General features: G+C 40.5%; 2 protein-coding genes across 5 annotated transcripts in view; one reads left to right on the forward strand and one right to left on the reverse strand.

Moving 5' to 3' along the window:
* Skic3 (SKI3 subunit of superkiller complex) overlaps positions 1-9909 on the forward strand; it is a 101506-nt gene extending 91597 nt beyond the window's left edge. For 3 of the 4 annotated variants that reach the window (XM_016005082.3, XM_076551983.1, XM_076551984.1), the window contains 4 exons: positions 3367-3497; positions 5330-5453; positions 7270-7363; positions 8018-9909. In XM_016005082.3, the coding sequence (XP_015860568.1) occupies positions 3367-3497; positions 5330-5453; positions 7270-7344 (330 nt within the window). In that variant the 3' untranslated portion in view covers positions 7345-7363; positions 8018-9909. Of the gene's footprint in view, positions 1-3366; positions 3498-5329; positions 5454-7269; positions 7593-8017 lie in introns of those variants that run through there. The other variant, XM_016005085.3, reaches the window with a different exon arrangement.
* An 11352-nt stretch (positions 9910-21261) lies between these two features.
* Fam81b (family with sequence similarity 81 member B) overlaps positions 21262-26155 on the reverse strand; it is a 68386-nt gene continuing 63492 nt past the window's right edge. The window contains exons 8-10 of the mRNA XM_042261788.2: positions 24759-24894; positions 23081-23276; positions 21262-21549 (exon numbers count right to left, since the gene is read on the reverse strand). Coding sequence (XP_042117722.1) covers positions 21416-21549; positions 23081-23276; positions 24759-24894 — 466 coding nt within the window. The 3' untranslated portion in view covers positions 21262-21415. The remainder of the gene's footprint in view (positions 21550-23080; positions 23277-24758; positions 24895-26155) is intronic.

The following is a 26155-nucleotide window of genomic DNA, read 5'->3' on the forward strand; positions in this document are numbered from 1 at the left end:
TCAGTAGGGGTGAAGGCTCTAGTTAGGCACCAGCTCAACTTCTCTGTGTTCAATGAGATAAATTAGTATTATCTTCCACAATAGAGATTCACTCAGTCTATGGAGAGCAACTAATAGCTTGTCAATAGCCTGAGATGTTTGAGGGTTCCCATCGGGCCCATTTGGCTAACAACTCAACTAGATGTAACCCATTCCTAGCAGTGGAGGTTTTCACTTGGTGGCAAAAGATGTCTAGTTGAGTCATTGCTTCACCTATTACTTGGTGATTCCATTTGGATTTCTTTTATATGTGTATATTTTTAGGATGTTCTTACAGTAGTAGGTTTCTTTATAACCCTCTAATAATGTGCTAGCTGTCCCTTTCCTTATTCCCTTCCTTGCTCCTCTCTTCCATCTCGTTCATCCTCCTGCTCCAGTGCCCCCTTGTTTCTCCCTACTTATCTATTCTATTTCCCCTCCCTTGGTAGGTCTTCTCTTCCTCCATATTACTTATATACAGAAAAGAGAGAAAAAGTCTATAGTAAGTATTTTTGTTGTCATTTATGTTTGTTTGGATAGGGTCGCACTGTGTATCCCTGGCTGGCCTGGAACTTGCTGTGTAAACCAGGTCAGTCTTGAATTCAAAGATCCACCAGCTTCGGCTTCTCAAGTGCTGGGATTAAAGGCATGAAACACTACTCTCAGCTCAATAATTAATTTTAAAGAGCTGAGAAGATGAAACCAAAAGTACACTCTGATTATGTTGTTGAGTGTGTGTAAACAGATTTGATTTCTTAGAATTTAGAGAGTTTATTTTTGAGAGTACTGGTGAGAGTTTCGTGTGTGTGTGTGTGTGTGTGTGTGTGTGTTCACACGTGTGGCTGTAGATGTGTGCACACATATGTAGAGGTCAGAAGTCAGTGTTGAGTTGCTGAGGTAATTAGGACCCGGAAGCACCAGTCCATCAGTCTAGCTGCCCAGTTGCCCTCCCCGTGCTGGCCCCGCCTCCCTGGTGCTGAGATTGCAGGCGTGCCACCATGCTCCGCCTCGCCTGCAACCCCAGCCTTCACATGCGTGCTAGAGAGTTGCGCTCGGGTCCTCACACTTGCACAGCGAGTGCCTTATCCACAGAACCGTCTCTCTGTTTCTAGTTTGTAAAAGGACGTGAGTTATTGTTTTATAGATGCATCCATCGGTAGGTGTCGGCCACCACCCAGTCCCTTGTTCTCTGCAGTTAGATCTGTTGGGGTTTTCTGCCGTGGTATCCGTCTGTTGTAAGGGAATTTTCTCTGATGAAGGGGTAAGAACTAAACTTCTCTGTGAGTACAAGCAAAAGTGTTTCTAATTTAGGGACCGTGCTGGTGTAGTAAAGTGGCTGGCACCTCCCTAGTCTCGAGTAAATGGCTAAGTTCCCAGTCCCAGCCGTAGGTTTGCCTCTTGTCCAGCAGCCTTAAGTCCAGTGGGAGCTGCTGGACACTGCCAAGTTGTGTGCGCCTCCGCTGCTGCGCCTCCGCCGCGCTGTTGGGCATCGCGCCGTGCCGGCAGCTGTGTTCATATGCATGCATGTGACAACAACTAAACCCGGAGGCTATGGGTTTGAGAGAGCGAGGGGGCACGTGGGAGGGAGAGAGGAAAGGAAAGTAGGGAAATGAGGTAATTTTGTGTGGTATGTAACACACAATTATATATCACACACACACACAGTGCTTTATTTCTGCTCTCATATGTACAAAAGATGTCTAGCAATCTCCGTTATCCTTTTGTATATTCATTAAGCATTGGTCTTCTTCCTTGATTGCACAAACTACTCTTGCTTACACTATACTTAGAGGCTATTGCTCTAATTTTGTTACAATTAAGTGAAATATACTATGTATTTGTTATACTTATTATATGTATTTGTTTTAATATGGTTATATTAAAATGTGAAATAAACTATTTTTGACTTTTAAAATGCATATTCTGGATACTTGTAATTAAGAAATCTTGGTACAATTTAAGGATTTTTTGTTTTGTTTTCTCTTTTAGTATGTTTATTTTTTGAGGTTATAATTGTATAATTGCTTCCTTCCCTTTCTTTTAATCATCCTTTGTGTGCCCCACCTCCCACCCTGTAGTGTTGATTCATCTAAAACACAAATCCTACACCTAGGGTTCAGGGATTATTTCAGAAAGGCGGGGCAAAAAGATTCTAAGAGCCAGAGGAACAGGGGTTTTGCTGAGCTTGTTCTTGAGGTGGGATCTCATTGAGGATGACTGAACTTTTACTCTCCCTGCATCCACCTGCTAGATAGCAGGCATGCGCCACATCTCAGTTATGTGGTGCTGGGCATGAATCACAGCGCTTCATGCCTGCTAGCCAAACAAATGGGTTACCGCCCCAGCCCCAGAAAAGCTTCAGTAACTTTTTCTTCTTACCTAGTTTTGTTACCGCTTATTTTCAGTTACTGTTTCCTAGGAAGTTCAGGCTATTTCTGAATCAGTACTTTTTATAAAACTTGTTTGTGACAAGGAATAGACACGCATGTTCCTCCCATGCAATGACAGTTCTTTGGTTTCAGTATTAATGACTTCGATTCAATTCTTCTCTCATCTGCTTTGCATATTCTATGTTGTGATTATTAAATTTCAGGTTTTCTTTTTTGATGATTTTTGAAGAGCAATACCTTAAATTTACCACTGTCTTAGTCACTGTTCTATTGCTGTGAAGAGATGCCATGACCATGGCAACTCTTATAAAAGAAAGCATTTAATTGGGGCTTGCTTACAGTTTCAGTGGTTTAGCTTGTCAGGATGGAGAGCATGGCAGCATGCAGGCAGACATGGTAATGGAGAAGTAGCTGAGAGTTCTACATCTAGATCAGCAGGCAGCAGGAAGAGTGAGAGACACTGGGCCTGCTTGGACATTTGCAACCTCAAAGCCCACCCCTCAGTGACACACTTCCTCCAACAAGACTATACCTCCCAATAGTGCCACTCCATGGTGACCACGCATTCAAATCTGTTCGCCTATGGTGGGCATTCCTACTCAAACCACCACAACCATTATTAAAAAGTTTGGTCATGTGAAATTTGGTAAACTAAAGAAAAGATTACTAGTTAATAGGGCTGTTATCTATAATGTATATTTTTCTTTTAGCAATGTTTTCCTGTTATAAAATGATACCTTCTTTTTGAGATCTTCCCTTATCTCAGTGTACCCTGTTTTGTTGATCCTTAAGGGCAGGGAACAGATCCTAGATCATTTTTAGTAATTATAATTTTGCTCTTTGTAGTATTTGTATGATGATAGACAAGAAGGGGATCCATAGTGAGAGCTGAGCTATGTGCTTTTTTTAAAGTGAACATGTCAAAACTTTGAGTTAATGTTAATTTTGCACTTTTTAGGCTAATGTTTCAGGTGATCACTGGTCGTCCTTGCTTCAAGAGGCTACAAGCGAGGCCTTGAAAGTTTGCTTTTGTCCTCTGGCTGTCTTCTTGCAAGCTTTGTTACAGTTCAACCGCAAGATGGGAGCAAGGTATAAGAAATCTGTCTTTTTTCTTGGCTTAGAAATCCTACTTCACTGTACAGCCTCCTAGGAAATGATCAAGGGAGGATTTATAATGTGATAAACTAGTGTAACAAGCCTTGGGATATTCTTATGTTTCTACTTTTGGAACATTTTATTCTGTATTGTAGTGAGGAAGAAAACATTTCATGTTTATTTAACAAAAATTTGCTGCATGGATATGCATATGACAAGTTTGGCATGGTAGCATTTCACGTGAAGATACCCTTGAGGTTTTTTATTTTCTTCTATTTTAGGGTAAGCCATCAGTGTAGTGTGGATTCTAGAAGCAGACAGAATGAGAGGGACCCTGACTGAAGGTTATATTAATAGAAGTTTCGCTAATTTAACAAACTGGAAAAATTAACAAATGTTGAAAAAAACAGAGCTATTTGAAAATATGTGCTTTCATGTCTAGAAAAGTTAAAGGCTATTTGAAATAAAACAAAATTTTGGAAATATTATTAGAGTTTGGGGTGGAAGGTCTCAAATATGAAGAACATTACTTAGAAGTCATATATATGAGTGGAAAGTATTTAAAATTTTTAAAAATAACATGGTTCTACTACATCAACCATATTAAAACAATGAACATTACTGACACTGAATACAGAATAGGTATTATAGAAACAGAGCTCACTATATATACAGATATGCCCCCCTCAAAAAGCCAGCCCTCACAAGTAAGACTGAAGTATGGACTAAGATCCTGCAGCTCGTCAGCAGTTCTGGCATTTATAATATTTATCTAGTCAGAGGTGAGGTGGGGTGGGGGAGCTGTGTGTGTGCGTGCATGTGGACAGTCTCGCTGAGAAGTGTTGTCTGTAAACTACCTGATGAGCCCTTCCTGTTGATGCACATTGTGAGCTGCAGAAGAACGCTAGCTCCCGGGTGACCCTACACTTTCTGACCATTGTTATCATTTTCAGAAATTAGCCCCTAAATATGCAGTCTAGGAAGAAACTGTGATTATGATGTAATCCTGTGTGTAGACTTCTTCAAGACAAATTCTTCAGTTCTGCTTGGTCTAATTGCTATTTATAGGATCCTTCTACTTAGCAGTCCTGAAATTAGTTGTTTTATGTTATTTCTACCACTAAGTTGTTTTGAGGGTCATCAATGTTAGTAAGTTAGGAGAGAAAAAAAATCATAACTGTAAATCATTTTGTAATTATATGAGTTGAGTTCACATATTGTACATGTCCTTGAAAACACTGAAAACTTGATTTTACACATGTGGCCTATTATATAGTAATATATTTCTTGTTCCTATATATCATGGCTGTGGTTGTTTACTTATTTGCTTGTTTGGTTGGTTGATTAGTTGGTTACTTAAGTATTTTTTTCTCCTTGTGAATTTTCTTAATTTTTGAGATAGGGTCTTACTGTGTACCCCAAGTTGCCTTAGACCTTGTGAGCATTTTGCCTTCACCGTCTCAGAACTAAGCTTATAGGCATTCACCACCATGCCTGGCTGATTTTTCTGCAACTGTCAAAAAAAGATACAGGGTAAACACCCAGAAGTGCTCATACAATTTAGAATCTTCTCCTCACTGTATGTTAAGTGAGCTTTAATTTGCATGTCTGCCATAGGAATAACAACGGCAATAAGATTGTGAATATAAGTATGACTAAATGTCATAGGGCTTTGTGTATACAAACATTTAATAAATAATTATTTTCTTATCAATAAAAATCATAAAGTAATCAGATAAGATTTTCAAATGAATGTGAGACTAATATATAAAATCCATCATAGTAACTTAAATGCTCTGCAGTAATTGTAAATGTCTTTCTTCCAGAGAGACACGGCGACTCTTGGAGAGAGTGGTGTATCAGCCTGGTTATCCCTCCTCAATTGTATCAACTGCACGCTGGTACCTTTTAAGACACCTCTATGCGAAAAATGACTATGAGCTCATTGACGTAAGCTGTTAACTTTATTTGAAAAACTAGAGTTATCTTTTCAAACTTACCCTATTCTTAGTGAAATTTTAAAAGATGAATATCAAATTCTTTGGCCAAAATACTATGATTAATGTTGCATCTGCTGAAAGTAGATAAATAGATATGTACATGGTTTGAAGGTTTAATGTAGTTAGTGTTTTACATACATTAGTTATAAAATTCTCACCTTGGTGTTATAATACTGAAAGGCTGAGATTCTTTGGCATGAAAAACCAAGGTATTAAAGCTGTGCTTAAAAATAGTTAAGTATAGATTCAGCAGGAAGACATATTAAATTTTCTTTGAGTAACCATTTAGAGTTCAAAGTCCAAATTAATGCCTAGTACTAAGGGTAGAAGACATTAGTTTAAAACTCTCTCAGGACCAGTTGTGAGCTATGTTCTAAAGAATTGCATAGGAAAGGCTAGCGAGATAATATCAGGTATTACGCTTGTTACGAAAGCCTGACTTGGATCCCTACAGCCCACTGTGGAAGGAAAAGTGACTACTGAGAATTTCTTGTGACATCCACAAGTGTCCACATTCACCTCACCCCTGAATATAATAGTGAATAGAATTTATACTTCCACCAATGTGTTTTAGGTGCTTTGATTTATGACTTTCTCTATTCTGTTATTATAAAAATAGCTTGAAATTGTTAGCCACGTTGGGGCATGGAATTTAAGGTAACCTAAATTTGAGTACTTGGGCATGCTCCAAGAATAAACATATTTGGCTCCAGAATAAACTTTCTCTTAGCCATTTAAATAAAACAAATAATTGCATATTTTTGGCAATTTAGATTAAAAGCTGTTCTCACATACATGTCTATTCATCAGTGTAGTTTTACAAGTTTTCTTAAGTGGAAGAAAAGGGGAAATGTTAAGGGGCTTGTCTAAAAGGTAGTATTTTTTCTATTACCTGTGTCTTCACAGCATGACAGATATGAAAGTCATTTACGAGATAGACAGAGGTTTATAATTGAGAGGTGCTAATTCAAAACCCTTACCTAGCAAATGTATAGGTGGTTTAACAAGTGTTCGTTGCATTTCTGAACATCTCGTGAATAGGGTCCCAACTGCTCTTTCTTCCGGGTAATCTTTTTATGGTGTTTTTACAGCGAGCAGTGTTGGGACAGATAGTGTCTCTAGAATAAGTTCCTCTCATAATGCACCTCACTGCACAGGTGGGGAACTGTATATATCCATCCACATCATCCCCTGGAGGCTTAGAGGACAAAGGGCATGGAGGCAAGTGTCAGTGTCTGTGCCCCTGGCTGAACCATTAGCAACGCAGCCAGTTGTCTGACCAGAGTCTGTGTTATCAGGCAGAAACTTGACATTGCCAGGCTCCGTCTTGTCAGTTTGCAAGAAGAGCAAGCCCCACACCTTCCACGGTACTTGATGCCCGACATGCAGAAAACAGCCGAATGATGTGATGGAATTGCCCCTTCCAGCTTGGGGCATTTGTGAAAAGTATGAAAAGCTTCTTGACAAAACCAAAGCCTCGAGCTTAGACAGTACTCATGGCTTTAGACAGGATGCTGCCATCCGACAGTTCTGTATGGAGCCGGCTCATGTGGGGTGAGAGTTCACAGGTGACAGGAATGAACGCGGAACCCTTAATTTTATGCACAACTGATAATCATAACAATCAAGATACTGACATTTTTACTAATGAACAGTCGTTAACTTTAATTAATTAGTGATTTATGACAGCAAAAGTGAACAGCTGCATCGCTGTATGTGGTGTCCCTTTGAATATCGCTTCCCGAACTGTCTGTGACTTCCCGCAGGTGTTGGTGAAGAATGCTGAAACTCACGGTGATAAAAGAACACTGGATCTGAACAAGAGGCTGTCGTCGCAGTAATCTCAGGCTGTGAGACTACGTAAGAACTGAAGAAAGTAGGACAGGCAGTGACGAGTTCACCACAACAACTAGTCTAGGACTAAAGCTGTATCCGCTGGGCGGTGGTGCACGCCGTTAATCCCAGCACTCAGGAGCCAGAGGTGGGTGGATCAATGTGAGTTCCAGACCAGCCAGCAGCACACAGTGAGATCCATCTTGAAAAAACATTTTAAATAATAAAGCAAATAAATTAAAAGCTACAGTTTTAATCATCCCTTGCTTTTCCTTTTTCCTTTTTTAATCTAGAGAAATTGAAGTTCTTATATTAGGGCTGTAACTTTCCAGTAATCCTTGGTCTGCTTTTAACCTGAAAGACGTCTCTGACTTGGTCCTTAAGGAAGTGAAAGCCTTCACTCCCTTACTTATTTTTGTTTGTTTGCTGGTGTTCTTTCCTAGACAGGGTTCTCTGTGTAGCCCTGGCTGCCCTGGAACTCAGAGATCCGCCTGCCTCTGCCTCCTGAGTGCTGGGATTAAAGGTGTGCGCCACCACCACCCAGCACTAACCGTTACTTCTTACATTTTCACCGGTATAATATGGTGTCTTTTGGAGGTTGCCTTTTACAATTAAGCCTTTGTATCCATTTTACAAATAATATGAAAAAGTAAATTTTCATTTTTTTTTTTTAAATTTCAGAGTTCTTCAGACCAAGTCTTGGTGAAATATACATGTGCTCGTGTAGTCTGTCTGGCTAGTTCCATCTCAGATCCTAGTGAAGGAGCCTTACATGAATGCTTGTAAGATTTTGACTGCTAATGAATATGTCTATAAAGTTTAAAATGCTCAGTTACCTAGTTACATTTAAAAACAAATATTAATGAAAAATATGTTGAAAATGACGCTGATAATATTTAATTATTCGTGCAATTTCTTCATGATGAAAAGACATGAACTACCTGAAATAAAACAAAAATCAGTGTCTTCTTTTTTCATATTACCAATGTGAGACATGGTTTTTAAGTTGGGATTTAAAACTTAAAAGCAGAGTTACCTATTTTTTCCAAAAAGTAATTTATATATTTAAATAGCCTGTATGTCACTTACTTTGGATTGTGGTTTTCAATATTCCAGTCGGCATGGTGTTACATGCCTTTAATACCTGCCCTTGAGAGGCAGAGGCAGGCAGATCTCGAATTTCAGATTAGTCTGGTCTACATAGAGAGTTCCAGGACAGCCCAAATTACATAATGAGATCTTGTCTCAACATTTTTTTTTCAGATGTAAACATTTATTGTACAGAGGTATATAGCAATATAATTTAGTATATGTTTTTTCCTAAGCCAGCAGGCTCATTGTATCATTTTCTGAAATCATATGAATTGATAATATCTTTTAATTAAATTGTGCTTCAGAGGTTATTTTCTTAGACAGAACTGTAACCTGGTATTTCCCAATTGTGGTGGAACATTGTAATCACAGTCAGAATCCTTGGGATGGGAGGGATCAGAACTCAGCCTTCGGATGGAACCTGAGGCAGTCCTTAATGCTTGTACAGACCTGAACACACATGGTCCTCTGCTTATTTCTCCCTGGTGCTCCTCCTAAGCGATCCAGGGTTTACAGCCTGACCCACAGGCAGCTGGAGATGCTCTGCAGGAGGCAGCTGCCAGCCTGGTGCCCGCGTCCTTCCGTCTCCTGCTGGCTGAGCTGCTGCCATCTGCCTGTGTTAGTCACGGCCGCTGCCGTCCCCCTGCTCTCTGGAGGTGCCTGGGCTTCGCGAGGCTACCTCCTTCCCCTCTAGATTATGTGACCAATTTTTGGTTTAGAAAATGCAGTCACTTAGGATTTGTGTACTGAAGATCACTCCTCTTGTGTTTGGCCTTTGCTCCAGCCCACATTCAAGTGGTGACCTTTGGGTTATTTTGCCAAGTCTGGAACCTGAGTCTTCTGGAAATTGGGGCGGTAAAAATGTATTTAATATCGATTCAGATCTTTTTTGCATTAAAATGTACACATGCAGGTTATTTTCTGCCAAACTTGAGATCATCTTTTTTTACCTTCTGCTTTAATATTGTTAAACAATATTCTTAAAACAAAGTCAATTTGAAACAAATAAACATTATAAAACTGTAGAAAATTGAGTTAAATTAAAACTAATTTCTCCAAGGACTGGTATTTCATTGTTATTGCTACATTTGATTCTAGAATTACAATGTGTTTTCTCTTTTTTTTTTTTTTAGACCCACTATTTAGCTACTAGATATTTATAGTGTTATTTGGCTCCCAATGGTAACCTCCTGTGGAAACACGTTTCGGCTCATAAGTGGATTCTGAACCACTGTTTATTTGCTTGGAATCACTTGTCATGTTTTTTGCAGTGTCTCTGCTATTTTTGATCAGAAAAAAAAAAAAGTGAAGTGTTATTATATTTTTGTAATTACCAAATGAGCAATTGACAAGTTTTCTTTAATTTGGGATTCAGCACAAAGTAGGACTGGGTGGGAAAACTCAGTAGATCAGGAGCATTAAAAATGTATGCGTTGTTTGTTTGTTTGTTTGACTTGCTGATAATAAACAAATGGAAAGGACCTGTCTGTGGTGGTCCATAAGACAGCGTGGTTTCTACTATGACATAACTGGTAGCAGAGACGAGGCAGTGTAGATTCCAGATCTGTTTTCACATGGGAAGGTGTGGACGTCATGTCTTCAAGTTCACTCTTGCTCCTTTCCAGTCCTTCCTTCCTCCTGCTGGAGCTGCTGATGGGAGGAACTCAGATTCCTTCCCTGACATTTGTTCTAAAAGGTAACACCAGGTTTCATAAATGGACCCTCACTATAGGAGAGGGTGTTCTGTTTTTGCTATATACTTAAAATGTGTATTTATATATTGTAGACTTTATATGGGAGAAATAAGTCAGAACACTCGTCATTTATAATATGTGAGCCATTTCTAGTTTAGAAATAGTCACAGGAGGTCTGTCATGCCTCAGAGACCACTCATGGTGTTTAACTGTCATGTGCTGTCGCTTCCTACTGCTGATTAGGAGTTTTTCATAGCAGTATTTAAATTCTAATCTATCCAAATACCCTGCACTACTATTTATATTTTCATAAATGCTATCTTTTTTACTTTAAAATATTTTGAAGTAGAAGATTTACTCAAGAAATAACCATTGATGTTCTATTCATAACAACCAGGAAATGGAATCAGCCTAGATATCCATAAGCAGATAAAAGGATAGGATATGGTGTGTGTGTGTGTGTGTGTGTGTGTGTGTGTGTGTGTGTGTGTGTGTGTGTGTGTGTATGGATGGATCAATCCACATGAGTCTATTAAATGGGTAACAGATTTTATTAAGATGTAAATTGAGGAAACACACTCATGAATACAGAATGGAGGAGACAGCAGAAGTCATCCACTGATCTGACTGGAAGTGAATCCACCTCACAGGCAGGAGCAGGGAGAAGGGGCATGTGACCTTTCTCCAGCTCCTTATAAGAGGTCACGTACAATGGCAGGAAGCACCGCCTCCTTTGGGCCATGTGTCATGGGCGGAGCAAACACTACTAAATATATCGGTGTTTTATTTGGCTGTAAGGAAAAATGAAATTTGCAGGAGAATGAATGAGTTAGGAAATTAGCATATTAACTGAAGTAACCCAGACTCAGAAAGACAAAACCTGTTCTCTCTCATATGTGGATCCTAATTCCAAGTTGTAAACATGGATACATATATTGGCATAAGTGAAGGTATAGGTCATAAAGTAGAAGGGCCATGATGGGAGGAATTTGTAAGGAGGCAGGGAGAGGCTAATAGAATATATGTGACATGAGACTCGTAAGGAGACTGCCAGTGATGGGAGGGAACAGAAAGCAGGGTGCAGGCCCTGCGGAAGAAGAGGGAAAGAGGAGGGTCGGCCAAAGCAAAGTATGTCTGAAAAAAAGCCGTAAAGCAGCAGATGGCTGCTGGGTGAGAGTCATTTTTCCAGAGTGTGGCCAGTGGTAGGTTGCCCTGTTCCAGTGGGTGTTGCTACACCTATGTGCATATGATCACCACTAAGTGGACTTGGTGAGTTATAGAAGCAGGAGAAGAAAAAACAAAACAAAACATGAGGTTGGTAATGGGATGATCAAAATACCTTATGTTTATGGGTGAAATTCTCAATAAATAAACATTTTTAATGCCATAATAAAATCCATTAGTTTGTATGGCTAATTAAGAAACAAGCAAGGGACAGGGTTGCTTAGTGGTTAGGAACATCTGATGCTCTTCTAGAAGTACTCAACACTTTTGTTGGGCAGCTTACAGCTACCTGTAACTTGAGCTCCAGGGGATCCAAAACCTTCTTCTGGCCTCCACAGGCACCCAACACAGGATTGAGCCCCTGAGAGCTTTCTCTTTTTCTGTGTTAGCATGTCCATTGATGTCATTCTTGTTTAAGGCAGGCCTGTCGAATGGTCAGCCCTGAGATCGTATACATACAGGTAACATTATATGAACCGAACAGATTGTATTTATGTAGGAATACATTCATGTGCATGCACACACACACTTGTATGTAATAAAAAAAAAGACCATAAATTCGAGAGAGAGCAAGGGGGTGCATGGGGGGAGTTAGAGAGAGAAAAGGGAAGAGGTAAATGATAGAGTTTCATAAATAAAATTATTATACAAATAAAGTACATTTTCATAAAACCTCATCAACAATTATTTCTATTTAATTCTTCTTTTAAATTCATTAAATTCCACTCACACTGAAGACACATGTTTCAGCAGATAAATGTACCTACCTGGCAACCTGAGTTCCATTTGTAAAATTTGTATTGGATAGAAAGAACCAACTCCTCAAACTTTCCTCTGACCTCCACAGGTATACTATAGCCTGTGCACCCACATACGCACATTACTGTGCACACACAAGTATTGTTTTAAAGCTTCTCAAACACACACACATTCATATAAAGGAATTTGATTGGAGTTACCCTATGTAGGGTACTGCTCCTCCCAGCTACCAGGTACAAAAAGCCTCCCTTCAAGTTGTTGATCAGGGTCCTGGATATTCCTTAACAGGGCAGTTTATTGCCGTTGCTCTTGGCTACCCACCAGAACTAGATGGTGAAATGCTGTTGCTGAAGACACCACACCATCAACGTATGTGGAGGTGGTACTGCACAGGAGGTTGTCTGCCTATTTTTTAATGTACTGGAAGGTACTAGGCAAGCTGCTGAGGGAAAAAAAAAACATCAGTAATCTTACCCAGCTGTGATCCCTGTGACATATAACAGGCGTGGCAAGATAAAGCTGTGAGTGCAATACTACCACAAATACAGAGGTAACCAACCACTTTCTGATTGGACTTAAATCCAATCTGGAGGCACTGTAAATTTGGCCAGGAGTTAGCCCGTGGATTGAAACCAAAGAGATAAACCTACTGCTAGTATTTTGCTAAATGAACAGTGTCAAACTGCCCTCAAAATTCTTATTTCTGTACCTATAGGTTAGTGTAGATCTCAGACCTTACCAGAGAAATTTCAGTGGACAGGATTTATGCAGAAACACATAACTGGTGAAAATAAAAGAATAAGTGTCTGGAGTGCTTAATCACATCACACTCCCTCCCCAAAGATAAGGAACCATTTTGTAAGAGAGAGCTGAAAGATTCTAAGCTGGACATTGAGGAAGACTTGATCAACAGCATGTGCTGGACATCGCAGGACCGCTGCACTCAGGAACTCAACAGCCTGGTCAGTCAGCAGTCCAGGAAGGAGCAGGAATGGGCTCACAAGCCTCCACCCTAGCTCAGTTGCTATTGACCGCATGTGCTGGGCATGGCAGGACCATTGCGCTCATGAACTCAACAGCCTAGTCAGTCAACAGTCGGTTCAGGTGCTATTGACAGCTGATGGTGTGGGGAGAGGCGGAGACTGTGTATCTGGGAGGAGTTAGGAGAAATTTGGAGGAGAATATAATCAAAATGCACTATGTGTACATATAGAATCATTTTTAAAAGCTTGTTTTAAGTATTTACTAGGTTTGTGACTGTATAGTCTTGTCTTTTGCCCTTTGTCTATGAATTGATAAATTCAGAGTCTTAGCTGGATTTCTAATGGTGACATTCTATTGCTCTGAGATCACCAAAGTTCTCCAAACCAAAAATGAATGAAACAAAATACTAGAACAAACTGTTGCTGCAACTCTTGTACATATAAACCTTAGGCTCATATGGTAAAGAAAGGTAGGGAATGGTCTTAGATATAAGACTAGAAAGGAAAGTGGTCCTTTCTCAAAGGATGCATTGTAGAAGCCACTACTGTAAATGGTTGAATGTAATTACATGCTCCTGCAATATGCCAAATAGGTTGTGCTTTTTACAAAGCCACATACATTAAATAGAGCATTCACATTGTTTTGTAAATCTTAAATAACTTGAGTCTCTAAGCTCCTGCCTTTTTAATGTCATTCCCTCCCTTTAATCATACAAAATATTCTCATTGTTTAATCTCTATATGGAAAAAAACTGTATAATAAATTAGTAGGCAGTGTTAACTTTTTTGGAAAAAGATTGAATTGATCTGCACTATTTGATGCTTTTAGGAAGAAAGTAGAGACAGCTTTTGTAAACACATTAGCTCAGAGGTCTGGGAAGTTAGGAAGAAGACAAAGACAACCGTTCTTATCTTACAGACTGAGCTGGGTGTTTTCCTGAGGACGGACATTTCTGGAAGTGTTAATTTCTCTTATGTTTGTGACACAAATATGTCTGGGCACAAGGAAGAAGCCAGATGGAACAGATGGTTTTTCATGGAGAAAGAAGAAGAGGAAGTTAGAGAGAAAGTAAAAACACTGGCTGGGAGAGAAATTTGCATTGATATGTGTAAGCAAGGTGCAATGAAACCACCAAACTGGACCACTCTGTGGGTAGAAAGAAAGGTTTATTGTGGATCCAAGCTTCGAAGCTGTCTCTCAGGAGCAGAGAACAGTAAATGGGGGGAAGAGCCTTGCCAGTTTTAAGGGGACAGTGGTGGGGGGAGGAATGTGAGCCAGAACAGCCTGGGAGTTAGAGTATCAGAAGTGGAGTGCAAACCAGAATGGCCTAGGAACTAGCACCAGAGCTTTGATCCATTACAGGCTTGCTTAATTGGAAACCAGATGCCTTTGCTGGAGGCAGTTGGCTGTAGGGGCATCTGGATAAGGAAATAATGGCTTCTCCTGACAAGCAGAAACCAGATACATAAGGTTTCTGAGGAACACTGAGTTTACGTTTTGTTTACCAGCTAACCATCCTGTTTATTGGGTCAGAGTCCAGCCTGAGCTAAGTCCATATTGTCATTAGGACAGTGTCAGCAGGGCTGCCATATTGGGGGTCCACATTGGACATAACAATAACAGCTTCTGTAAGATGGAGGTAAACACACTACTGAATCTCTTGAGATTCCCTGTGCTATGCATGTGATTGAAAGGCTCTTCTAAAGCAAGCTTTCTGGGCTCCACGAGAAATGATGAAAAATATGTAAATATTAAGAAATGGCCAGTAATAAGTCTGTGCTAGTCAAGTAGCTTCTAGGGAAACCCAAATTAAGATACAGTATCTTGACATGACAGCAGCCAATCATTTGCATCAGTCATGAATGTTTATACTCTTGCACCCTTTTTGTAGTAGCCATTTTCCACCAGCCCTTCAGTATCCAAGAACTCACATGCAGAGATAGACTGAATACCTACTGTGTGCCAAACTCATTATTTCTTTAATCTCACATCATTTTGTACAGTAAATTTTCCTGCTTTAGATGGGGGAACAAGGATCAGAGTTCACTTCTAAATTTGTACTTTTAGTCAAGTAGAATCTACCTAAGTGATCATGGTATCTGTTTCTCATAATTGCTATAGTTCAAAGAAATGTAGAAGAGCTGTGTGTGTACCTTAGCTGTTCTAACAAGCTGGATTAAGAATGTACCACAGCCATTTGGCATAATCTGCGTTCTAGAGAGGAACCTGAAGAAGAAAGCAGTGCCTTCCCCCCCACCAAAAAAAAAAAAAAAACCACTTAGTAAGTATGAATCATTGTAGTGATAGGGGATATAGACTCAGTTCTGAACTTTATAGAAAACCAAGGCCAAAGTGAGCTAGTTGTTTCATTTAATCCTTGGTGACCTCATAGCCCTTATTTTTCTCCTAAAGCCTGTCAACTTACTTTTGAGCCTCATACCGTAGGTACCTGAACACGGTGCTGGTTCTGTTGACCTTTGCACTAGATTTTCAACTAACCCTTCAAAAGAGGTAGTTGATAAAAACTCATGTGTGTTCCTTTTTCTATTACTCATCTATTTGCCTATCCTACATTTCTTGAAGATATTGAGTTGGTGTCATGAATATGTGCCAGCCTTTTATTTAAAAGACTTAAGTGGGTGACTTTAAAACAGAGAATAGAAAAAAATCCACGATGCAGGGTAGTTGGGTTGCAGAAGTATGGATTTGTCCAGTACCATCTAAGCATTACTTACTTGTAGTGGGTAGCTGTTCCAGCTTTGACCTGGAAGTACTACCCCCATTGAGGCTTTGGTAACTGTCATGCCGACACAGGAGCCCTTAAGACTTGAGATCTGGATGTGCCGGCTCTCTTGGTTCCTGGATCCTGGACGCTGGAGGTAGATTGAGCAGAGTTCTCCAGAGAACACCGGCTGGACTGCACTATACCTTTCCCAGACCCTGTAGCCTATCCCTTTACTTGTAAGTTACCCCACAAAATAAACCTCCCTTTTAACTGTGTGGAGTTGCCTTAATACTACACCCAATACCTACTTGAAGTCTGTCTCTGGATACTTGTCTTACGAGCACAGTGTATAACTTTCTTGGAGAATCTGACAATTGGATGCTAATGGATTCTACTTGGCATAAGGGCTGTTGCATTTGCTCTGATGGCTCAATTTAATGGAGGAAACCCTCTGTGTTTGAAAGGACAATGTATTTATGAAATAGATGAGCAATCAAGAAAGCATTTAAGTCATTCTGTTTACATTGGAAGGCGGGGCCATCTTCAGTAGGTGGGATCTAACAATTCTTGAAGCAGTGCCAATAGAATGCTAATGAGTCACCAAGACCCTTGAAGACAAGAAGACATTGCCTCTTGTCTACACCACCTAGACTACTACATCACTGTTTACATTCTTATCAGGCCTTGCTGTCCCTTCAGCACTTGGTTCTTCCCTTCACAGTACTCATGCCCCCTACACCCATGGTCCTCACTCCCAGGCAAGTCTTCCCTACTCCTCACTCCAGTAGCCTTTCCTGTGCTGGTGACTTCCAAAGCTAAGTTCCCTGTCTGGATTTTTATCCAGGCTCCATTTTTCTCATTAACCACTGGACACATAGCTTTGACTATCCCCAGATAAACCTGAGTGCACAGCCCCTGATCTGCTGCATAATTTATCTTCCTTTCAGCCCAAGCATGCTACTTCCACCCTGTCCGTTCTGCACACTCCAGGAAAAGGAATATCAGGTGCTAATCTGGCAATGTTACTCTTCTATATAGGCTTGGGGCCTATCTTGAGTCCTTAGGATAAACCCTGATTTCTCAACATTAATTATAAGGGCTTTTGTGGTTGGGACCCCCATACCTCCTATATTCTCTAGCTTTTTCTCTACCCATTTCCTGCACTTTTCTCCTACCCCCTTCTCCCATGACACATTTAGGCTCTGACTTTTGAATTTCTTGCACTTCACAGATCCATTTTCTTGTCCTCCAGACCTGTGCTCACTCTATTCCACTTACCTTAGCCCTCATCACACCTTTGCCCATATATTTCAAATGTAATTATTGGCCTTTTCAATAGATCATAACTTCCTTAAGATCAAGATATTAGACTCCTATCAAATATATGGTATAGGAGGAGCACAGCCAGCTAGCCTGATAAAATCACAGCTGCCCTGTTCCAGGCCGTGCACATAGGCATACATGCTAGCTACTTCCTGTTGAGCCAACTTGGAGTCTGCCTCTACACCTGGGATTGGTAATATACAACCATCAGAATGCTGGGGGTCAATGAGAAAGAGACAACACAGCTAAGAGAGTCTCTGGCTACCAATGGAAAATCAGGAGGGGATATATACATTCATCCCATATCCATAATAAACAAGTCTGCTGCTTGCTTCTCACCTGACTCCCAGTGTCTATGTCATCGATGCTGCACCTTCTCACCCCCTCCCCAAAGGCATCTCTAGATAGGTCAACCCTCAATGTGGTTTAAACATGAAGTCTGCCCTCCATATCTGCAGGTTACTCATCTGTAGATTCAAACACAGGTAAAAAGAATTTTAAAAGTTGAACCTGTGTGGAGACCCACAGAGGCTTCCTAGTGAGAAATTACTCAAGGTCAGAGAATCTGAGCTTGCTTTATCCAGCAGGGCTACATAATGGGATGATTTGGCCGGAGGTGTGTTTACCAGGTGTTTGGAAGGGTCTACACTTTGCTGTATGCTGTGATTTGATCTTGCAAGGGCGAGGTCTTCTGCCTCTCTTGCCATATTATAAAAAGCCCTTTTGAATAAAGGACTAGGCATCTGGTTATTGACCCAGGGCCCTCCCGAAGCTATCCTGTGTCTCTGTCTTTCTTGTCATCTCTATCTTTCTACCTAGTATTTCCTCCTTCCTCTCTCCTCCATCTAAGAACCCTTCATAAGGTGGGAGCAGGTCCAAACTGGACTCTGACAGACTCCTACAAACCTGTATTGAACATGTACTCCTTTTTATCAACCCCCCCCACAAAAACCCAAAACACCAGTTCAGCAAAACTATGTAACAGTGACATTGTATTAGATATTATAAGTAATATAGTGAGGTTTTAAAGAACATAGCTAGGCAGGTGACTGAATTGTAGAGTGTATGTATAGTATACTTGAAACTCTGGAGTCACTCCAACACCAGAACAAAAAAATATTCAGGTTTTCAGCAAATGCTACATGATTTTACATGAGAGTTCAACTTGTATGGATCATCATGCCCTGCTGATGCTGAAGAACAATCATATTTCCATATTCTGATGTCCTCTCCCTCCCTCTCTCCCTCCCTCCCTCCCTCCCTCCTTCCCCCCTCTCTCTGTACTTGTGCATACAGTCAAGGCTAGAGGGAACATCAAGTATCCTGTCTTTTCTTCACCTCACTCACTTGAGACAGGGTCTTTCACTGAACCTGGGGTTATACTGGCATCAATAAACTCTAGTGTTCCTCCTATATCAGCCCCCTGCAGGTGTAGATGTGGACATGCCAGCTTTTTATGTGGGTGCTGGGGTCTCAACTTAGGTCTTCATACTTGTGCAGCAAATGTTATAATCCACTGAGCCATCTCTGTGCCAGCCCCCCATATTGTCTTTTCATGTTTTGTTACGTGCAAACCTTTTCGTTTGATGTAGTTACACACACACACACACACACACACACACACACACACACACACACACACCCTGTGCTTTAGTCAGTGCTACAACTAATATCAAGAGATTTTTCCAGGAGCAGGTTCTAATAAAAGGAAGGTAAATGCAGGGAGACATCAGGACCCTTATACTATCCAAGACTGTGTAAGTGGTATTAGTATACAAAAGGCATATGAGCTACTTTATCATATATTCTGCATATGATTACAGAGATACATTATTCCAGCATTATCCTGTATTTGTGGGGGAAAGGAGCCCAACACTTCCTAAATGATTAAGCAAAAGCATTTAACATAGACTAAGTGCCATGCCTCTGTTTTGACCTCTCAGAAAAGCAGTTCATTCGTGCTGATGTTTTTTGGTTTGTTGTTGTTTTGTTTGTTTGTTTGTTTGTTTTTTGAGTGAACTTAAGTGAAATAATGCAAGGGCAAGAGGTCCAGTGTTCTACTGTCCCCAAACAGAGGTTAATGATTCTATGACCATCATAGTTTCTTCAGCTTCAGAACCTCTTGTGTATGAATCCTGGATGTGTGTTTACAAGGTCTTTGGGAACTTTTGGTCTATGATGTGAACTTACGTGTATGGAATTGCAGGTCTGAAGGGTGTGTATATGATAGAAAGTCAGGAGTTGAGAGGAGGAGAAGAAAGGAAGAACATTTAATAGATGCTTCCAGATTACCCTCTAAATCGTTGTACCAGTTTATAGGCTCACTAATACTTAATGAGAGTTTTTTTCTTTTTCACACTTGTCCACACAGTATTATCAATTGACTCATGCTCTGCCAGTCTGAAAAGAGTATCTGAGCCCCCTTGATTTTTTTCTTTAATAGTGAAGTTAAATGTTTTTTCATACTTCCATTGGTTATCATATTCTGTCACCTATTCATATCCTGTGACCATTTTGAAAATAAAATTTTGAATGTATTATATTCTTGATGTTTTACAAACATTTGTGATTACTTAGAGTATCAGGTCTTGATCCTAGCATGACATTTGATTACAAAGGACACTTTTGTGTTTTGAACTCTTAAATCTACAATGAAGCTCCCTCCAATTACAGAGCTAACTATGCTATGTATATACTAATAACAATAAATGGAGATGTTTTGCATGGTTAAAAAAATTAGAGAAGTGGGTGTAGGTAAAATATTTGGGAATTAAAATTGTTCTTTATTATGAGAGAAATGGTTGCTGTTCTATAAACCAAAGAAGGTTCCTAAATCTGGTAACGAGTTCCCTTGTCAGGTTTACAAAAATCTCTGTGAATAGAAATTAGTCCTTGTTTCAGCATGACTAGTATATGCCATAAATAGCTTGCTTTTATTTTTCATAAATAAAAAATGCCTTATAGCAACAGTTCTTGAATGATTAGCTTTAGACTCACCTGGGAAGAGCACCTCAGAGAGAGATTGTCTGCAGTTTAGTTGGCCCGTGGACGTATTTGTAGGGAACTGTTTGAAATTAATTGATGTGGAAGACCATGCCCACTGTGAGTGGCACCATTCCTTAGGCAGGGGGTCCTACACTATGGCAGAGTGGAGACAGATAAACATAGCAAGCATGCGAAACGCTGGTGCATCCACTTCTCTCCTAACTGTGATGACGACCGCTACAAGCTCCTGCTGCTTGGTTTCTCTACAGTGAGTTGTAAGCCAAGCCCTTCCTCCCTTAATGTTGCTTTTTATTAAGGCGTTTCATCACAAGAACAGAAATGAAACCATAACAGCTCTATAATTCAGCTGTGTGCTTTGAGTTGATAGGAAATCAATGGTTTTGAGGTACTTCTGAATTTAGCACATAGGCTAAATGTTGTAGGGGTATTTTTTAATGGAAGCTAGTATATTATTTTGCTTTGTAGGGGCTATTACTTACAATTCTGATATATATTGAGTGCAATGACAATATATTTTAAATTTGCATAAGTGAGACTTGCTATAGACATTGGTTTTGTTAGAAAAGAGAGTTTCTGGGTCAGAAGTTGTAAATTAGCCTTCTCATGTATACATCCCACAGATGTTTTCATTACAGTTACGAAGTATTTTGATCATAAATGTGTAAACATAAATGCTAGTGCTAAAAATAGAGATGTTTCTTTTGAAAAGGAGAAGTTTTGCAATAATGGACAAAATTCATGTTAATAACAAATTGTAACTGCATAGCGGCTGTTATTTTCAGGCAGAGTCAGTTGTCTCCAGTTCATCACTGGTCTGCCGTGTGTGTGAATTTACTTCCTCCATCTGAAGTCACGATGTAGATTGGTCTTGCTCTATTTGTGGGCAAATAAAAATATAACAATGTGCCGGGCGGTGGTGGCGCACGCCTTTAATCCCAGCACTCGGGAGGCTCTGTGAGTTCGAGGCCAGCCTGGGCTACCAAGTGAGCTCCAGGAAAGGCGCAAAGCTACGCAGAGAAACCCTGTCTCGAAAAACCAAAAAAAAAAAAAAAAAAAAAATATAACAATGTGCATGTAAAGAAATTTCTTAATTTTTCATTAGTATATTAAAGGCATCATGAAGCTTTTTGATTTATTGTGTTTTTTTTTCCCTTGGTACATCAATTTCCTTAAGAGGTGATAGAAAACATGAGAAGTAGTCAGCATCCTAAAGATGTTAATTTTCTTCACAACTGATCCCACTAGCTGGTGGAAAAGAAAGTAACTTCAAAGTTAGACTTCCTGTAGTTCCACTATTTTACGCTGTAATTTCTTTAAGTCTTTCTGTACTTTATATTTCTCTAAATCCATTTTTGTTTTTTGTATTTTTTGGAGAGAGCTGAGGGAGTCATGAATTGATTTAAATCCTAGAAGAAGAAAAGAGAATAAATATACTGTAACAATGCATTGGATCTTTCCTACCCTCAAATTAGCTCTTCCACAGTCTTTCATAATTGATCATTATTTAATTCAAAGCACATTAAATTCTATTAAGACAAATCTAAAAATATACAAAGATAAATTAGTTCATAGCAGCTTAACTGGACTTATTGTGAAGACTGTTTTCCCCTCTCTGTAAACATACTGGCTAATGTAATAATTCTATCTTTCAGGAGATAGCTAAAATATTTTCTTCTCTCTGTAGGCTTTGAGAAAAGATTTGTGGCCTTTAAGAATTCCTCTTACCCTCTTGACACATAACCTGCTTGAAGGAGCTAAAGAGTGCTGCCTGCCGCCGTCTCCCCCCACCTCTCCACTCCCCTACCCCCCCCCCCATGCTCTCTATTTGTCTTCCTCACGTCTAGTCCCTCAGGACCATAGGCCTGTCAGACCACAAGCTTAGAGTACATCCCATGTCCTACCCTGAGGTCTTCCACACAGTTGCTTCTCAACACCTTTTTATTAAAAGCACAATGGAGTAAAACACTCATTTGTACTCTCAATTAGAACTCCCACTTAGTAAAATAAAGACAAAGTTTCAAAAATTCTCTTCAACTCATCCTAAGCAACTAGCATAATTAAACCCCTGAAAACGAAGCAAAGGTCCTTGTCAGAAGAGCCCATTGAGTTTGGGATACGACTCCTGGCCACATAAGTCACTATTTTAACTCAGTGGAAGGATGCAGGGCTTGGGGGGTTAGCTTTCTAGGCAGCACATTCTGTTTACATGCTGGGAACACTGGGTGGACAGAGGCTGTGATGCCTTCTCAAGGCACCTCCATTGTGCCTCTGTAGGGCCACAATTTTGTGGAATTTACTTGTGTATTTTTTTAAGACCTGGATGATACAACATGTACTAGAGCTTTCTTTAGTAAAAGAACTTGTGTTCCTCAGAATTGTGACTCCAGGCAGATGGCTGCTCCACAGCCCCTGATCCTTCTCCTTCTTTTTGACAGATTAGAAGAGCCTTTCAAATCCACCCTTTGAAGTCAGCTCAGCTTGACATGGCTGCCTTTAGCCTCTTAAGAAGAAAAGCAGTCATTACAAGGATTCAGCTAATGTATCTCTCTTCCTCACTTGGAAAGGTCAAGTTGCCATCTGACATCTGTCTAATTACCTGCAGTTCAAATGAGAAGGCCATTTGACTTAGTCTTCTAAGTTCATAATGGAGCCATAAGTCAGGTCTTTGTGAGCCCAAGAACTTGTTATCTCACAAGTCCTACGATCCAAAGATCTTAGAAAGTAAAACTTCTCACAATAATGGCAGGCGTGTGACTTCACCAAGAGAAAATGAAGAATGCCTGCTCATTTACTTACCTTTTCAGTATTCTGCTGACCTTCTGGAAGATGTTTAGGGAAGCCAGATTAAAAGCATGATGACGTCACTAATGACAAGACTGGCTAAAAGTAGAAACCTGGGGCGAGACAGGAAGTGAAGGCCAGCTATTCCCCGCTCACCTGATTGATAGTCACTTTGCATTTTCTCTAATTCACCCCAGATCCGCTTTTCCATTTGGTTCATCTTCTTGGACAGTTTATTTTCTATGAGTTTTATTTTGTTTAGTTCTGCTTCCTGTTTCTGGGAGTTAATGTAATTCTCCAAGTTGCTTGAAAGCTGCAGTATTTTTTCTTCTGTTTTCATCTCAGACTTTTCCTAAAAGAGATCATGTGATAAACTCTTGGGAAAAGAGAAGCAGAGTGGGTTTATGCTTCAGCTTAGAGAAAGTGCTGTTTTCTTCACGGAAAACACCAACTTTTATGTCTCAAACTGTGGTCATAAGTGTGAGAGTTAATCCCTTTGTTTAACTTGGTCCCTTTGGGGCTCTTGTGACTCTATACGTAGAGGGGCTGGAATTGCTGAAGGGCCTGGAAGGTTTGGAAGTGTAGTCTGGTGTTTAAAGTATCACAAAGGAAGAGAATAGATACTGCTTTCTCTAGGCTCCCTGGAAATGCCTCTAAGTGTTAGCACGAACCCTTACATCTCCATGTGGACCCCAAGCAGTGAGAAGGGTGACTCTCCACTCCAGCTGTTCGTTTTTCTACAACCCCCTAGGTCATACCCAAGCCCAGAAGTTCTGACTTAATTGGTCTATGATGAAGCTCAGGAGTTAGTACAGTAGGAAAGCTCAGCAGGCGTTCTAAGGTGTTGGGGGCGGGGCACAGCGTGGTGGCACAGCGGCAGCCTATGACAATCAGGGAGGAGAGACTGAGCACAAAGGGCATGGCTCCTTTGAGTCTGTTGCTGTTTGCTTCAGGAATGGTGGGTTCAGTCTTTCTCTTCCTCACAGGATGACCGAAGGGCACCTCCTACTGCTTGTAGCTGGTAGAGGGCTTGGAGTGCTTGTGGAGTTGGGGAAGGAGTTGGCTCACTTAGCAGCCGGGAATCTGACTACACCACTACACCGTAGACCTTGTGCTGCCCTTCTCTGTGGATGTGGGGCGCCAGCTGGACAGGGAGAAAGAAGCCCAGACATAGGATTATTTCCCACATGCCTTGTCAGCCTCACTCCAAAGACTGGGGCATTCTTCTCATGGTCTGTTCTGGAAAAGAGTTCTTAAAACTTTTGGTCTATGCCAGGCATGGTCCCAGCAGTCAGGAGGTAGAGACAAGCAGATCTCTGTGAACTCCCAGCCAGCCTGGTCTACACAGTGAGTTCCATGCCAACCAGAGCTACACAGTAAGATCCTGTCTTAAAAACAAAAACAAACAAAACTTTGCATCTACTAATAGATCTCCAGATAGGGTAAATTTCTTGTCTGTCCAGAAACTTTCAAACTGTCATGAGGTCAAATTTCACCTAGGAAATTTGCCTGGAGCCACAGATTCCTAATGGAGGGCCCCAGAAAATTGATTCTTAGGTTTAGGCTGAGAATGTCTTTTTTAAATTTTTGTTCTTTAAAAAGAAAATTTCTTCAAATTGTTTTGGTGCAGGGAGGGTATGATTTGGGAAATGTGGGCTCACACCTCTGCAGGGGATCTTCCTGGATCAGAGGCAGGCACCAGACTCCTATTTTAAAATACAAATAAGCTCCATGCAGCAAAGATTACTGTTAAGGCTGGAACAGCCACGCAGACCACCCAGAGGACAGTGACTGTGCAGCTGTGTGAACCGTATGAAATAGCAGAGCTCCTTACCAGCTTTTCCTGCACAACCTTCAGACATTCATTTATGTGACCCAGGTGGTCTTTTCTGTACTTGATAAACTGGCTTTCTGTCCATTTTTGATTGTTTTCAACTTCTTCATACATGTTTGTAGAAAGTGAGTTAAATCTAAGGAAAAAATTAATGAGTGAACTTAAAAATTTAGCATTAAAAAGGTTCAGTAAGATACTGGCCTGGGCGGTACTTATAGGATAATTTGGGAGGTGGGGGTCTAGCCCAGCACTGTCAGCAACCCACAGTCAGTGCACCACAGAATGTACACTAACGTGGTGACAGCTAGATTGTCTGCTCACTGGTAACATTCCCATACAGAAATGCATTTTGTTATCTGTGTGGAAATCCCCTCAAGGCTTGAGGTTCACTGTGTGAGGGAAAGAAACACTCAAGTCCCTTTGTGTAAAGAGCTAGATTGTAAGTATTTCAGGCCCTGTAGCCTTCTGGGTTTTGTCAGACAATGCTGCCACTGTGGTAGGAGAGTAGCCATAAACAACACAAACAAATAGCATAGCTGTGTCTCATCAAACTGGGTTTGTATAAACCCAGAGTCAAAGTCCAAGAAATATTTTCAGGTCATGCAGTATAATTCTTCAAAAATTATTCAAAAGTATAAACTGCATCACCTCTGGGCAGTTTGGCTGCCCAAGTTTGCTGATCCTTGCTTTACAAGCTCCACTATGAGGCAAGGAGACAAAAAGGACCTGCAATATTCAGTAGAGGAAGGTGGGAGAGAGACCCAAAAGTAGCTTGGAGAGAAGTGTTTAAAGTTAGGCTTGGGTAGTACGTGCCCTGGGGAATCATCATCACCATCTCTTCTGCCCAGTTGATCCGTGTGCTGGTGACATCATGTGTGCTGAGTTAGTCATGTGGCAAAACAAAGACCCCAAACAAACAAACAAGCCCGAAGCAGCATTTACAGAAAGGGCCTGCTAGCATGGCGAACTGTAAGAGCCTTAAATAACAAAGAACAGAAGATCTAGCACATGGAAGTCAGTGTTGTTTCAGAGGTTCAAAGCATTGTAAATAGGTAGAATTAATATAAACCGTCACTGTAGAGCAGATGAAGGGCATACAAGGGAATCATCTGAAATCACAGAGATGTGCATCTGAGAAGGAAGGAGAGGAAGCATGGAGGCTTGTGAGTTGTTCCTACGATGGCAATTTCAAATTCCCTTTAGGAACAGGCCAAAGTATCAGGCTGACAGGAATAATGTATATTGTTTGTCACTGATGAGAAAACACTTAGAAGTATGGCAAAGTAATAATTGTTCTGATATTTTTCTGATAAAATTAGGTACAGATTAGTTTATGGTAAAATCATTAGAAATCAAAAGATGTGAGGGACATATCTTTCTGGATGCCAAAAAAAGTA

The sequence above is a fragment of the Peromyscus maniculatus genome, chromosome 15, assembly GCF_049852395.1.
Source record: "Peromyscus maniculatus bairdii isolate BWxNUB_F1_BW_parent chromosome 15, HU_Pman_BW_mat_3.1, whole genome shotgun sequence".
Taxonomy (NCBI): Eukaryota; Metazoa; Chordata; class Mammalia; order Rodentia; family Cricetidae; genus Peromyscus; species Peromyscus maniculatus.